At 37.2% G+C, this 15,901-nt stretch overlaps 1 protein-coding gene across 1 annotated transcript; it reads right to left on the reverse strand.

The window, feature by feature from the left end:
* Positions 1–1,354: 1,354 nt before the first annotated feature.
* LOC145783039 (translocating chain-associated membrane protein 1-like) lies at positions 1,355–15,466 on the reverse strand. The gene is made up of 10 exons (XM_082594807.1): positions 15,295–15,466; positions 13,947–14,040; positions 13,457–13,551; positions 13,126–13,242; positions 12,911–13,000; positions 12,330–12,454; positions 12,081–12,191; positions 11,604–11,747; positions 11,035–11,183; positions 1,355–7,499 (listed from the first exon to the last, which is right to left on the reverse strand). The coding sequence occupies exons 1-10, from the start codon at positions 15,415–15,417 to the stop codon at positions 7,438–7,440; spliced, it is 1,110 nt and encodes a 369-aa protein (XP_082450933.1). The 5' UTR covers positions 15,418–15,466; the 3' UTR covers positions 1,355–7,437.
* Between the last annotated feature and the right edge of the window lie 435 nt (positions 15,467–15,901).

The following is a 15,901-nucleotide window of genomic DNA, read 5'->3' on the forward strand; positions in this document are numbered from 1 at the left end:
CCCATTGAAATATTTCTACCTGGGCCCTTGCGTATGTTGTAACATAATTGTAACACACTCACCAAATGGCAAATGTAACAGTCATTTCATGTAGATCAGTTACGGTAGGCTATGTTTTTCCTATCCATGTGGATCAGTAATGTAGTTGCTTGATAAAGGCTAATAGGTCATCATCCAAATTCGGTTTTGTCCCCACTAGTAGGGGTAGCCACTTTAACAAGTAGAAATTCTGCCACTGAAATTGATTAGAATGAAACTGCCAACCAATCAGAACATGTTATAAGAAGGCTACCGTCCAATTAAGACCTTTCTAGCACTCAGCCAGAGAGTTAATGCTTGTTTTGAACTTTATTGGTAATTACAGAAGAAAAAAGAGCAATAGCAGTGGTGGGAATCAAACCCGCATCAATGAAATAACTAATTTCTAGCCCTAACCCCTAAGCCAACCAGCTGACAGAAAATCCATCACTTGATTTGCTTTGTATCATCTTCTTTTTCACGTCATAGAAAACGTAGCTTATGATTGGTTGGCGGTTTCATTCTAGTCAAGTTTAGTGGCAGAATTTCGTCTTGTTAAAGTGGCTACCACTAGTAGGGGTGGCCGATTCTTTCCTTGCAGCGATTGCTTTTATTCCTATTCTCCATCTCATCTTCTTCCTTCAGTCCGACTTTGTCTGCCTCATTTTGCACCTGTTCTTTTTGGACGTCCCGTTTGCTCTTCCCATTTACCTTCCAAGTCGAAGCCTTTCATAGAAAACTTGCTTCCTCTCACCTTAGTAGCCCACATGGCCGAAAACATTCGCAATTTATAGTTTATTTTCACTTTGCCGAGCCTTTTCTAGTTTTTGCAAGAAAATTACCTTTTTACCACAATTGTACCATCGTATTGTAGATAGTTCCAAAGTGGACATTTTCTCACAGGCCTTAGGACTATCTACAAGTAGACATTTTCTCACAGGCCTTGTAATACATTTAAGATAAACTCAAGTCAGTGAGGTATGTAATTGCAGGGGGGCATTGATACGAGGATTCAGTATTTGCTCGGTTTTTAACAATATTGTTATTTGGTTTTACAGTAAACTTACTATCCAAAATATATTGAATGCTCTACTTCGCTAAATTGCTGAAACTTTTCTTTAAAACGGGATGCAAAGCCCAATGCCCCCTCCCTCCCCTGCGTACGCCATTGGACTTAGCTACAGCTTCTCGCACTTTTGAAGGATACGTATTTGGTAATTTTCCACTGTTAGAATAGTGCTCAGTATGCAAAGTTATGAGTAAAAGAATCTTGCGGAGCAACAAGCTTTATTAAATTCACCTGTCATGTGACGTAATAAAGCAACCACATTCACAACATGATCCAAATCAAATTTTACTTTTGTCTATTCTTCCTTCACAACCAAATTACAGCAAAATGTCAAACCACCAAAGTGTATTTACCAACCGTATTTAGCTCGAAAATTAGCAGACAAAAATTGCTAACAAATGTAAAACTCTGCAGACTACACAAAAACATTCTCCGGCTAGTTTGTGAATGGCAGTAAATTTTTATCTTTAACCAACAAACGGGTGATGCTACCGTAAATTATAAAGTAGTTTATAACGTAACCTAATATCCATGATCAAGAAGTATCTTTACAATAACTAAATTATTTGTTTCTTTCGACAATTGGAGCTGTAAGTCTTGATCCTTTAAAGAGCAAACAACAGAAAACAAAAAAGCGATCGTGCTAACGCAATACACAGGAAGCCAAACTTGCAAAACAATTCAGTCTTCATAATGCAGTGCTACAAAGAAAAAAATCGATGCAATGGTCATTATTTTGTGGGAGTCACGTTACATTGCAGTCGATAAAAGTCACATGGTTATTACTTTGACAAATTAAACCTGTGAAAACAAATTTTACAATAAAATACAATTGCAATTACAGTAGCTTGTGATTTAGGCATTTATCACTATTCTGTCAACGTCGCTCACACAACCCAGCCACCAAACAAGGTCTTTTTTACACTGATTCGTCATCTGCAGACGTCTGGCAATGGCAAGGCAGTGTATCACTGACCATAAGCCTTCGAGACATGGAATGCTAGACAAATAAGAAAATATACACCATTGACAGGCACCCAGTAGCAAATATTATTATCTGCAGGGAACACGTTCTGAACAGCTCTTAGTGCTAAACAAAGCAACAAACTAAACAACGCCGCATGAATAATATTTGCAATAAACTTTAAAGATATTTTAATGTCTATACACTAGGATGTTTCATTTTTTCACAATTTTTGAAATTGAAAATGCTTGGGGTCTAATCAGATCGGATTTTGGCCACATACAGCCGATCCAAAATATTTTTTCGATCGGACGACTTTTAGAGGGTGCGCGACACCCCCAAAGTTTGAAAATTTGAAGCGTGGGAAAATTTGCAGGAAGTATGCGATATCTCGGTAACAGAAGGAGATAGGAAGACAGGCAAGGTGTCAACTTGTTCGGAATGGCCAACTTCCTATCTGCGCTTAATACATTTTACTACCCTATCTGCAACGAAAAAAAAGTTAATTGCAAAAAACTGTTTTTTTCATATTTTCGATGTTTTCTTCCCAGTTCTACAGAAGCAAATCCCTTCCAGTAACTGCAGTGATGACAAATGACATTTTTTACGAACAAAAGGTTTTGTTAAATGCACTTTGATCTAACAATGCAGGTGGACGACTTGTAGAATATTATACTGTGCTTTTTAAGTTTTCAGAACTACATTCTTGTTCGAGTTTCTAGTAAGAAGATTTGTTAGTTATAATGTATAGGGTTGTTTTGAGAAGCTCCCGTTGCAGATTGAGTCGATGTCATTCGCCATCTGCTGGTATAATTTACCATGGATTGTCATTGCAGGTGTTAAGATTTAAGTATTGGCTATTTGTACCCAGAAGTAGTTAGTTCAATTGCTATTATGCCAGAAACAAGACTTGACGCCAGTGAGACATTGCAGAAATTTGAAAAGCTGCCAGGGAATGTACTACCCACAAACATAAGCGTTCTTCACCACTACATTTTTTTATGCAAGCAATGCAGTGAAACGAATCCCAAGTTCTTTAAGAAGCCTCCATGTTTTGCTGATGTCAAGGGACAGTTGATAAATGATATAGTTCATGTTTGGGTTAGTGCCAGCCTTCCGGTGATAAGCATCATTCGAGTTGAGACCAGGTTAAAACTGCTCATAAACAAATTTAAGGCAATCAAGAAAAGAAAACAGCCACAGACGGGAGCGACAGAAGGTATATTCCATGAGCTGTTTGATATCTGCAAGTGTAAATGTGCCATTCCATCACAGGTGAAGTTTTACAACGGCAGACTTTCTTGTAGCTGTCAATGGATGCACCGTATCCCAGAAGAGGAGGTTGAGTTTTTGCAAGATCAAAGTTCTGCTAGAAAGATGTTTATTACTGCATCTCGCGACAGATCGTTTACTTTAAAAAATAGATTGAGTCATCAGAGTTCTTGTAAAAAAATAGATTGAGTCATCAGAGTTCTTACCAGCAAAAGTTACCAAGCGAAGATGAACCATCTTGCTCTTATTCGACCAGCTCAGAAACTTCCAGCCTGGTAGCACAGGAGAGGCTAAGGCGAAGACCTGCTGATATAACCGTTTCCAGCAGTGAGTCTTCGGAAGATGAGACACGAGGCTTAATTCTTGATCCTGATTTCGCCAAGACAGCAGTAACAGGTGGCAAGATGTACACAAAAAAACGAAAAACTGCCGTAAGTTCTTTAAGCTGTATGTTAGCTGACCGGCGAAACACTTCTACTCGCCAACAATCTGACCAGTTGCTTGCATGTGCTGGTGACGATATTGCTGCCTCACCGACTACCATGTATAGATGTAGGGAGAAAACAAGAAAGCTGTGTTTAGAAAAATGTGATGATGACATCTCTGCTTCCGAGTTCCTGCAGCTTCATTATGATGATCGAAATGTGAATGGTATGGATCGTTATGTGTTTTTGGTTCAAACGCATGATCGAGCAAAGAACAAAACTATGAAAAGAGTTATCGGAGTAAAGTATTTTCTCAAGGAAATTTCTGTTAATAGTGAAGCTGTCTTTAATGCGATTATTGGTGCATTTAAGCAATGCTGAAGAATAATCATTAAGTGTTACATGCCGGCAGTAATTTTTATTCTTGGGTAACATGCCCGAATTTTCGTTCTACATGATGTTGCTTATTTGTTTTGCTTTCACTGGTCATGACTGGGGGATCCCTGTTCCTGCGTTTGAGTACCTCTAGTGCGCAAGTATTGTACATACTGTTGAATTTATGATTTTCTTCGCGTTCACATGGTGTATGACTCTTGATTTGCACAGCCACGTCAATGTCAACTGTTTTGTTTAATTACTCTGTGTTGGTAGCTTATGCTGAAACGTTTACATGTGAGAGACACTGTGCGATAGGAGATGACGGTATTCTAAGCCAATCGTGAAAGGAAGTCCATTGTTGTGTAACATTCGATGCACACTTGTACCCTATGCCATAGCACATGTTTGTTGCTCTCTATAACTTGTAATCACTGTAGTTACTGGTTCCAAGGGTTTTGCTTCTGTAGAACGAAACATCGAAAATATGAAAAAAACAGTTTTTTGCAATTAACTTTTTTTTCGTTGCAGATAGGGTAGCAAAATGTATTAAACGCAGATAGGAAGTTGGCCATTCCGCACAAGTTGACACCTTACACGTCTTCCTATCACTTTCCGTTACCGAGATATCGCATATTTCCTGCAAATTTTCCCACGCTTCAAATTTTCAAACTTTGGGGGAGCCGCGCACCCTCTAAAAGTCGTCCGATCGAAAAAATATTTTGGATCGGTTGTTTGTGGCCAAAATCCGATCTGATTAGACCCCAAGCATTTTTGATTTCAAAAATCGTGAAAAAATGAAACATCCTACTATACACTGTACGCAACCGTATTCTTTTGTCGAAGATGCAAAGGGACTAAATCAGTGGTTCTTAACCGGAGGGAGGGCGTCAGCCACTTTTTATTAAATCCACTAAATCCTCCTTTTTACTGCAGTTGCTGTCAAGACCAACGACAGGCTGAAAGTTGAGGACGTAAGCAACGTTGCGCAATTTCTGAAGTTATACCTTGCATTAAAAATCTAGTTGCCTAAAATCAGTTTCAAGTACGGTACCTCACTAATATGTACCGTAATTAACAAAAAACAAGATACATTTGATGTACAGTTATTCGAAACTGGGGGTGGGAGCAGGAAATATAATTATTGTTAAAGGGAGGCGTGTCAAAAAAAGGTTAAGAACCACTGGGTGTTAAATGCAAATGTAAAGCTTTTTGAACAAATGGAAGAAAACGCCATTGTCCAGGGTGGCAGCTGTTGCAATGTAAGAAGCAGACAAATGTGTTGCTTTGGTTTTCAATTCGCATGTAAATCTTTCACTTTGAGTTGTTTCCTAAATTAGTACAGTACAATTAATTTGCCAAGTACAGTATCATATCTGTATCGGTAATTGAATAAAATTTAAAGCATTTACAATCTGAACACAAAACATGAAGAATGGGTAATGGGTTTATACATCACTTTTGCGATACTGTTAAAAAACACATTTTTAATAATTGCAGAATCCCGTTTACTTGTCTATGAAAAACTCTGATTTGAGCGCATACAACCAAACTAGAAGTAACAAAGTTTCGGTTATAGGTGAATTGTTCGTAAACAGTTTTTCGTAAAACATTTGTTCGTAAACAATTGTTCGTAAAAGCAATTCTTCGTAAAGCAACTCTTCGTAAAGCAATTCTTCGTATACATCAATTCTTCGTATAGGTGAATTGTTCGTAAACAGGTGATAGGTCAATTGTTCGTGAACAATTTTTCGCAACAAGGTTTGTCTTGCAATTTCCGATGAATGTGCATAATGCAAATTTTCCTGAATAACCAAGTTACGAGACATAAACAAATAAGCACAATGAAAAAGCGCATTTTTTGTTATTTATTGGAATACAACAATTGTCTGTGTTTAGCAATTCTTTGTTAACACTACCAATACTACTTTAAGTAACTTCGTGCAAATTGTCCACAAGCCAAGTTTAGTATGAAGTATTGTGTGCAATTCCACGCAAGTAGGCTAATCACAAATTTCATCATCTTGAAAGTCTTGACGCCAGGTTCGGACGACTCTAGATAGTCTTTCTGCACTGTCCTTGTACTTCTTCTTTGGAGGGGGTCCTGCCTGGCCACTGACATACTGTTCAATGCGAACCTCATTTAGGTTTTGCTGTCGCTTGATTGCAGATATGAACTTCCAAATATCTGGATGATTTGCAGATACCTGGAACATGAACCCTCTGTGCCATCCTTCAATGCTATTATTAGTTTTGGGAAGGCCACTGAGGACGCCATCATAGCAGTTCCACATTTGAATTGCAAACATTGGAGGACGGCACCCTTGACGACGATCTGGGCGCCCAACCCAAGTGTCTTCAAAGTAGTCAATTACTGGCTGAGCAACATCTGGTAATACATTCCCATCGTTTTTTCTCCAAATGCACTGGCACAAATGGAAGAACCAGCCACGGTGAGTTGAAAGTGGGTACTCTCTGCTTACTGCATTGACCATGGCCATCTCAAAGTCAGTCATGATTGTCTCTGGAACAGCAGGTAACAACTCCATGAATGTATGTCTATCTCCTTTTGTCCCCCAGCAGGGCATACACCAGAGGCACTGAAGTGTTTTCCGTCAGTCCGTGTATTGTGTAAAGCTGTTCAAACAGTGAAGGCACTGTCTTGAAGGTGCCGTCAGCATACCAGTGCTTTGAACGAGCAAGGAGCTGCAGATTTCTTTCAGTGGCACAATTATGTGTTTAAGCACAATTAGCACATCTCCAGCATATAGGCTATCCTAATTGATTGTTCGTAAACAATTGTAACTGTTTTTTTAAAAAAAAGCTGTAGCCTAACTTTTATGAACATTTGTTTACGAACAATTAGTATTACGGTCAATTGCATGCCCGAAGAATTGCTTTACGAAGAATTGCTTTACGAAGAATTGCTTTTACGAAGAATTGCTTACGAACAATTGTTTTACGAAAAACTTTACGAAGAAAAATTTACGAAGAAAACGTCGGACACCCAAAGTTTCACAACAGAACTATAGACCATAGAACCAAAACCCAAACCACAACATGAAGACAACGATTTCAACACCCATACAACCCCTCTCTGTGGTATTTCAACTCTACAACCATTTAAATCTTCACAAACAACTGTGAAGAAAATTAAGTACTGATGGAAAAGCAGTAGGAAGAAAACAAGGCAATTTATAAAAATCTGGATTTAAGATTGTATGTCCAAACGTAACAGGATTTAAAAACTTTGGTTTTGTCAATTCTTTGGCTTGTGTCGAAGCGTAAGCAGGAATTTTGTTGAGCAAGCCCTCTTAGTTTTTCTTCATTTTGCCACCAGCTCCATTCCTAACCTCTGCTTCACCACTTTTTTTCTCTGCAATGAAAGATAATCTTTTAACAAGAACCAAGAGCAATGTAATTACCATAGACACGGGTCAGGAGATATGAATCGCTAGATAAGTTTGATCCTAACATTCTCATAACATTATCCGTCCTTATAATCATATCATATCTTATTAAACAATTAATACCGTACTACAAAAACTGCTCAATGCCAAGCAAAAAGCCAAGCAGAGCAAATTACATCAAATATAGTTATTACTTTCTAAAATTGTAGAAAGTAGAAACTTTTTTTAGAAAGTAGTAACTATATTTGATGTTATTAGGAGTGGGCTATACATAGGTCAAAAATACTTTTTTTTGTTATTTTTCACTCGGGACAGTTTTTTTCTATTCCATTTAACCTATCTCAACATAAAATGACAAAATCTTTGATCTTGTATCCAAAAAAAAAGTGTGCAGAGCAAAAATCCAAAATGGCCGCTATTTTTCATAAAAATCACATTTTTAGCCATAACTTTGTTATTTTGGGCTTGTTTTCACTGGTTCTGGTGTTCAACCCTATGTTTGTGGAGTCAGGCAATCTGTTAGTGCATATCAGAAAAGTCACTGACGATTGGAGGTTGACTTAATACTAATTTTTACCAAATTGATCGTTTTTTTTTTTACCTTTATATTGTGTTATTTCTTTAAACACAGTTTCAATTTCAGGGGAATTGTTTAAAATGTAACATGGTTTTCTCCGAGAAAAGACCCAAGTTCCTGAAATTGTCACAAGGATAATCTGTTGCTCCATAGTGTCCTGAATGTCATCAGTGCCAGGTGGTCGCTGCCAAGTTTCATCTCCTGTGCTAGCACGCATCAGATGGTCCACTCGAAATGTTCCATCCCATTATCGTTGAGGTAAAACCCAGCGTACCATCTTTTGTTTTCTCCCACATCCCATATGACGGTAAGTGACAGGTTTGGCTGGAACACCAGGCCTTCCTTATCCTGACCCTCTGCCTCTTTACCTCTTCACAAGGGAAGACCACTGCTTCCTCAACTTGGAAATCATTTCCAAGGAGTACAGTGAGGTTCTCAATCATCTCATTTTGGGATACCTTGTTGACCTGGTAAAGATCTCTGCGGACATCTGCATTCTGCATCATGTTGGTGGGTGACTCTCTCTGATATTGGATTTCTTGCCTTAAGAATGTCTTCAGCTTAGGTGGCGTTTTAGAAACAAGAGTTTTTACTTCATGGACAGATGTAAAAGGCCCCCCCCCTATGTTTTTTCCATTTCACAAGGAGTTGGTAAATAAAATCACTGGCTCTCACTTTCTTTTGTAAATTCTTTTTCAACTTTTGCTTTTTCTTCTCTTTCTGCTTGTTGCTCCAGGTTACTTCCATTAAATGTAGTTGTTTGAGAATAGTAGTGGTTGGCCGCTTAACTTCATTGATTTGTCTTTCTTACAGGCTAGCATAAGGTCATCTTTGATCCTTTTTGCCTTGAACATCATGTTTGAGTGTTTGGCCGATTGTGAAGCAAGATAACCAAATTTGACCAAGACCTCTCTGCAATCAAGTTGTGTGTCGGCAGTTTTTTTTGTTGGTTGGATACCAGTGTATGGAGAGGAGTTGCTCGAGCAGCATTAAGATAAACATCCCAATACTTACGCTTGCACTGCAGTTCTACTTTTCCAGTCTGGATGCACAATTGCACATCTCTCCAAGAAGAAGATGATCAAGATCGCTTTGTGGAGCATTGTCTTCCATTTTCACATGTGTCCATTCTACATAGTGTAGTCCCGGAGGGTGTGTATCTTTTTTCAGCAAGGTCACTGCAGAGCTGAAGAAGGATGTCAATTAACAAATCCTGGTTTGCTCGTTCCACACATTCAAGGAAGGGCATTGTCACTTAGTATGTAAAATCTGCAAGTGCTTTGAATCCTGCTATGATGAAATCATTCTCAAGGTAAATTTTACAAGCTCTAACAAGATTATTATGTCTTGACAATAAACTGCTTCATGTACGGAATGCAATCATAGACTGCACCTGCCTGACATTCAAGTCGGGTAAAACGTCGCTCTTTGTAGAGGTTAAACGACTTATATACTCCAGCTTCCTCTAAACTGTTCTGCTAAAGATGCTGTCTTGCCATCTCCTTCATGGGCTACGAGCTTTAAAAGAGCTGCCAGAGTACAGTGTAGTTTCAACCACAGATTTTTTCCGGATTTAGGCCTGCAATGCTGACTCTCTCTTGACAATGAGTTTACGAAGACCAGTTTTGTTTTCAAGAGCAGCCATAGCTTTGAGATTGTCTGTATCGAACCGTTCACATGTATGGGACTTACAAAGCAAATGATATGGCACATGCTTTAATGCCAGTTGTTCTGCAACACCTATATCAATCTTGAGATTTTTGCTTGCTGCATCTGTCGTGAGAGCATCAATCTGCTCCCAAAGACGTACTGCAGTCCAGCGAGGGTCATTGGCAGCTACCTGTAGTCTCTTCATCGTAACAATAAAGGCAACTATTTGGTCTCTATCTTCAAAGGCAATGAAGAGAGGACATAGAGAGATCATCGTATATTCAGTGCAATCATCATTAAAAAAATTTAAGATGAGAATCACCGAAGTGGGATAGATGCCAATCACCGTCTATTATCCTACTTCTCTGTACAGAGTTACTTTTGTTGTGGGCTTCTTATTTACTGCATTTGCAGATGCTACTTCCTGACAGAGTGCCTTTTTGTGTTTGAAGTTTTTTATTGATTTAGCTGAAGGCAGGACAATTTCATACAGTTTGTAGTCTGCTGATGCTCGAAACAAAAACCACAAAATAGATTTAAAAAAGTGGGTAATTTTGTCAAACAATATCATAACTCTACACGTGAAAGTTAAACCCTACTTATTATTGCTTAAACAGATTGCCTGACCCCACAAACATGGGGTAAGACACCACAACCAGGTAAAAATACCCCAAAATGACCAAATTATGGCTAAAATCGCGATTTTCAGGGAAAATGGCGGCCATTTTGAATTTTCGCCCTGCACACTTTTTTCTTGGAACTCAGACCAAAAATTTTGTGATTTCATGTTGAGATAGGTTAAATGGAGCACAAAAAAAACTGTCCCTAAAGCAAAACTAAAAATTGCCCATTTATAGCCCACTGCTTATATCTTATCATATACATTATCATAATACATTCTAACATTATCTCTAGAAAAGCTAAAATTACCACGTCCCGCACCTTCCATACAATGTGACTTTTGCCCACGTATTTTCCATCATAAACTGGGTCTCCAAAGCCACGTACGACACCACCATACAATTACAAAGCCAAATTCGATTTGAAGACGAAACCAATGCTCGGACACGAGCTGGAGCCGACGGCAAACATTATCTCTAATCCAACTCTTATGCTAAGATTAAGAGTCTTGTCTATTTTGAAACAATTCTCTAACGATCCTCTTTAAGGTGAAGACAGCTGACAAAATCCACCCCTCTTACACTGGTTCAACAATTGTAGATGTTGAATCAATGTAAAAAGAGTGGCTTTCAGTAGTTAGGAATGCGACTTACGATTCTTTTTTCCGCGGCTCGATTTATTTCCACCATAACCAGATTTCTTCTTCGTCGCGCTGGCTTCCCGTGACCGTTTCAATTGCAAGTTGACAAACGGAGTCATCAGCCACACTTGCAAGAGACACAAGCTCGACAAACATACCGTTCTGTGCACAACAAAAACGCATCTTAATCTTTGCAAAACTGGTGTGGGTCGAAAGTGACTAAGAAAAGGAGCAATTTTATGAGAAATTTAGTGTAAAATATGGTTTTTAAGGCAGTAGTTTTATCTCAATCATAGCAAACCTGCTGTTGGTGAGGCATAACTGAAGCAATTTTATGTAAAACTTAGTAAAAAATATGATTTTTAAGGTTGGGATGGCGTAAAGTTACACTTCAAAAATATTTAGTATTGGAAGCTGCTACAAAATCGAATGGTTTTCGATAAAAATTCAGTTTTTAGTTTACAAACATGTGTACTAGGATGCATGAACTATCAAACAAGAGACCATTGGCTCAATGCACAGCACATATCTTAGTCTCGTTGCGATGACCACATAGACTAAATATTTGCAAAAATTCGTTACCTTATTATAAACGAGTTAAACTTTCCCGTTGATAAATCCAAACCTTGATTTTCCACATTGCCCAAGCCAAACCAGAACACAACTACGCTAAGTGAGAGAATGAAGAGCCGAACGACTGGAAACACAAACGTCCATATCTTGAAACTGAAAATCAAGACGCAGCATGCATCGGTGAAGGTAACCATTTTTTTTTATCAAAGGATAGTATGCAATCGTGGCCGTATGCAATATATTTGTAATGCCTGTTATGAGTTGAAGTGCAACTACAAAGTCATGCCCTAATATGTGAGGCTGTGTTAATAAGACGGTATCCTTATAAAAAAATGGCTACTCACATAGTAAATACTCACATACAATACAAACAAGAAAAATATTCTGTGGTTTCTAAGACTTGACCTTTTTTTTTTGTCAAAATTTTTTTTATGTATGTTCTGTCTCATTGTTGCAGCGTTAAAAGCTCAAGCTTCATATACATACCCAGCCTTGGACAGGTCGTTCTTTTCCGCATAGTAGCAAATACGACTGCAGTGGAAAATAGCCTCGGCAGTGTAGTGCAAGGTGAGTATGACAGTTGCCACTCTCCAGAACCTAATAAGAATAAAAAAATTTTCTATACAAATACTTTTAATACGAACGAAATCACTACAAATTAGACCACACAAATAGGTACGGGCTCGTAAGTAAGCAACCACTTTGTAAACGAAACACCAAATATCACGTATTTACTGTAAAATATATGCTCCGGTGATGAAGATGAGATACAAAGTATAATATTGAACCCTGTCTGCAATGTCTTCCTTTCTGGTCTTTTGGAAATACAACTCAGGATACATATGCAACCAGTACGCCATCTGCGGAAACAACAAAAGTACTATCAAAAATTATGCACTCAAGAAGTAACACACATACATCAACTATAACTGCATATAATTAACATTATGGAGACCAACCTGCAATTATACAGTAGAGTGAGGCATTACCAAAATCTCAAGGGCCCAGAAAAAGCATATCAATTTTGGCAAAATGATAACAGAGACTAAGTCAAACAAGGCAAACTTTACTGTATAATCAAGAAAAAGTACCACACTAATTAGCAAATACCACACTAAATAGTAAATAGTAAAATTTTAGTAAATACATATTATATATCAATAAAAAATTTTAAGTGAAAAAGTAGAGCCCTGTTAAAATTTGGGAGAATATAGAATAGATGCCAGTAGTAGGTGTAAGACACGTAATTGTTTTATATAAAAGTGACTCTTCAAGAGATCTAAAAAGATCTTTTATATATATATAATATATTATACCTGGCACACGAAAAAGATTTTGGTTTCCCACTCCAAGATGCTGTGAGGATATCCTTCCCATAACAGAGTTATGCTTGGAACAAGTCCACTCTGTTGGATACAACAGAAGTTTTATGTCATTGATCAATATGGAACAATATCATGTACTAAGCAATGATTGTGTTGTAATTTCAAGCAACAGTTTCTGTTAGCACTTAGCAGAGACTGAAACATACCTTGTAGATTATATGAGCACCCCATCCTGCAGAGATTACACACCAAATGCAAACCTGGCATGACTCAATGAACTTGCTATTTTTTGTTTTTGACAAGTGTAATTTTCGAACAAATTTCTGTAAAAAACATAATGTTTTACTCAGCCCATACAAGCATAAGATAGTTATAGCGTACAATCCAACATCAAAGTTAAATTTTAATCTACAAACTGATTCAGTGGTCTTCAGGGCTCAGCTTAAATGACTTTGCTTTCTCACACTATTAAAATTCTTAACGTGAAACACTGTTTAAATCAATCAATTGATGATGAAACCTTGCACTCATACTCACATCGATTGCATACTCTTGTATGACAGCATGTGTCACCGCCAGCATCAATGCAGCAAAAAATACAATAAAAAAATCAAGCATTCCTCTTTCATATTCTGCAAATTAAAAAAACACAAACTTTCATTTAGTCCACATGCAGCGGCCATTTTTCTGATCAAAGGTTATTTGGTAATTGAAACCTCAACTTAAATAGCAAAAACAAAGTTACAAATCCGTTATACAGAAGTCAGAGAGATATTAGCCTACTCGCACTGCTTTCAATTTGATATTCTTGAAAAGAGGCGTTTAGACTGTTCATCCGATAAAAAATGTATATAACTTGTAAAATAGGCTATTGTACTTTCAGCTTAACATCACCTTTTTTTCATATTATAAATTTCACACAGGTCTTGCAATGCATGAATTTCCAAGCAATGTATAAAATTTTACAGCATAAAACAAGCAATTTAAGAAGGAAAAATCTCTTATTAGAAAAATACTTCGTACTTACGATTTGCAACACCTGGTTCCAATTCAGCTAATTCGGTTTCATTTTTTAATCCATATTGTAAAAATATGAACAATTTGCTTACTTTTGATGTAATCTACAAGCAAACACATATACATTTGAAAGCTCATAGTACAACCCATATTCAGTAGCCTAACAATCAAGCACCCATCTCTTCTTAATTAAATTTAACTCCCTTTTTGGCATGCATTTTCATATATTGCAGTATATGATATATATAACTTTCACTTGTCATTGCGCTTTAAAGCTGATAAGTAGATACGGTAATGATGTGACTGATGTGTTTCTCATATTGTTAAATAGGCCTACAGTAATATCTTTAAAAAATTAAACAGTTTCTGAACCACTTCAGCTCGGATGACGTACTTGTACGCAAAGAAAAAGTGTTGCTGGAAGACGGCGGACATATATTTACGCATTTTGGTACATGACGAAAAGACAGCGGACATATATTTATGCATTTCGGTACATGACGAAAAGACGGATGGCAGATATATACGTCTTTCGAAAATTCAAATGTTTAAATCATTTTTGGAAACACTATATTTTGTTCTTTAGTGGAAACACCGGAAAATGTTAAACTTAATACCGTCTGAGCGACATCGCTGTCGGTAAACAATTCCATCCGTAAGTGGTTAACTGACAAACGAACATTACATGAATTTTTTTTTCACAACTTAAGTTTGTGTAACGCTGAATTTATGGTGATGTATGCTGCAACACATCATTGTAATCCCACACAACAAGTCAAAAAAGCAAATCAAAATAAATCAAATAAAGCTATTACAATTCTCTGGAGGGTAAAATGCCCTAATGCAGATCCCAAAATAGTGATACTTAGAAAAAATAAAACGGGCAGAATTCTATCTTGCTACTCTCTCTCTTTAGGTATCATAGCTGATGCAGCCCTCGATGTACAATGATGTTCCAGTTTGATCGATCTCGTGCTTCTTGCCAAATTTTAGTAGGGTTTTTGATAAGTGGTTGAAAATAAGTGGTTGATATGAAAAATATCTTGCTACACTAGTGCGGTAAATATAGCCATGTGTTCATCAAAAATGTAGATAGAGCAACACAATCCTGTGTCAAGTAAGACTTTAGACATGTCAGTGACTTGAAACTGTAAACAAAGCAAACATATGGTAACAATTTAGAATTTAGCCATTATTAAAATATCACTTCTAGCACTAGTTGCAACATTCATCAGATAAACGTTGTTTTTACTGATAAAATGATTGCTAGAAGCAATTATTTATTCTGATAAACGCCAAAATATTTCAGTATTCAGTAAAATACGATATCTGAGAAAGTAATTTTCAGCACTACTTACTTCTGATAGCAATCCCATAACAATCACAATAGCAATGCAAGCTAAGATATCTGCATGATTTTGAATAACAAATTCATGGCTCATCACTGGTGGAGTCTTGGTCTTCTTTCGTGGCATTCCCATGGTTAAGACTAAAGTAAGTCACAAGTTGAACAATTTAACAAAAAGGACAAAATTCTGTAAAAGAAAGGATGAACCATCATTTCATAACTGGAATATTTTTTAATCATTTCCACTGGCGAAAATAACCGCAAAGTGGCACAATAAACATGGAATCATAAACTTGCAGAGGTAAACCATTTTTTTGACACGTAAACGTCACCTCCCGACGCATTAATTGTGATCAGTGAACCGTTAGTTTAAATATCAGAAAGGGTCGTTTTCAGCTTGGCTGTGTCAGAAAATTGGGTTGCTCTTACAATTGAACAATGAAGTAGATGATTGATTTTATATTCATTTTTTCTCAAGTTGAAGTTTGTACGAGGCCTAGTCTTTACTCAACGTTACGGGAAGACAAACTTAAATCTAAATTTAAAATTGGCCAAGAAAAACATACAGATCCCACATATGTTTTTTTTTTGTTTTTTTTTCTGCGTTTGTTGTTGTT

Source organism: Aplidium turbinatum, chromosome 14 (genome assembly GCF_918807975.1).
Source record: "Aplidium turbinatum chromosome 14, kaAplTurb1.1, whole genome shotgun sequence".
Taxonomy (NCBI): Eukaryota; Metazoa; Chordata; class Ascidiacea; order Aplousobranchia; family Polyclinidae; genus Aplidium; species Aplidium turbinatum.

Bases quoted from the DNA above. Each gene is read 5' to 3' on its own strand.
- LOC145783039 (XM_082594807.1), bottom strand. From the start codon at position 15,417: ATGGGAATGCCACGAAAGAAGACCAAGACTCCACCAGTGATGAGCCAT. The intron at 13,001-13,125 runs GTATGTTTCAGT...TGTATCCAACAG, and splicing joins GTGCTCATATAATCTACAAG to AGTGGACTTGTTCCAAGCAT. The intron at 11,184-11,603 runs GTAACGAATTTT...TGTTGTGCACAG, and splicing joins TTTAACTCGTTTATAATAAG to AACGGTATGTTTGTCGAGCT.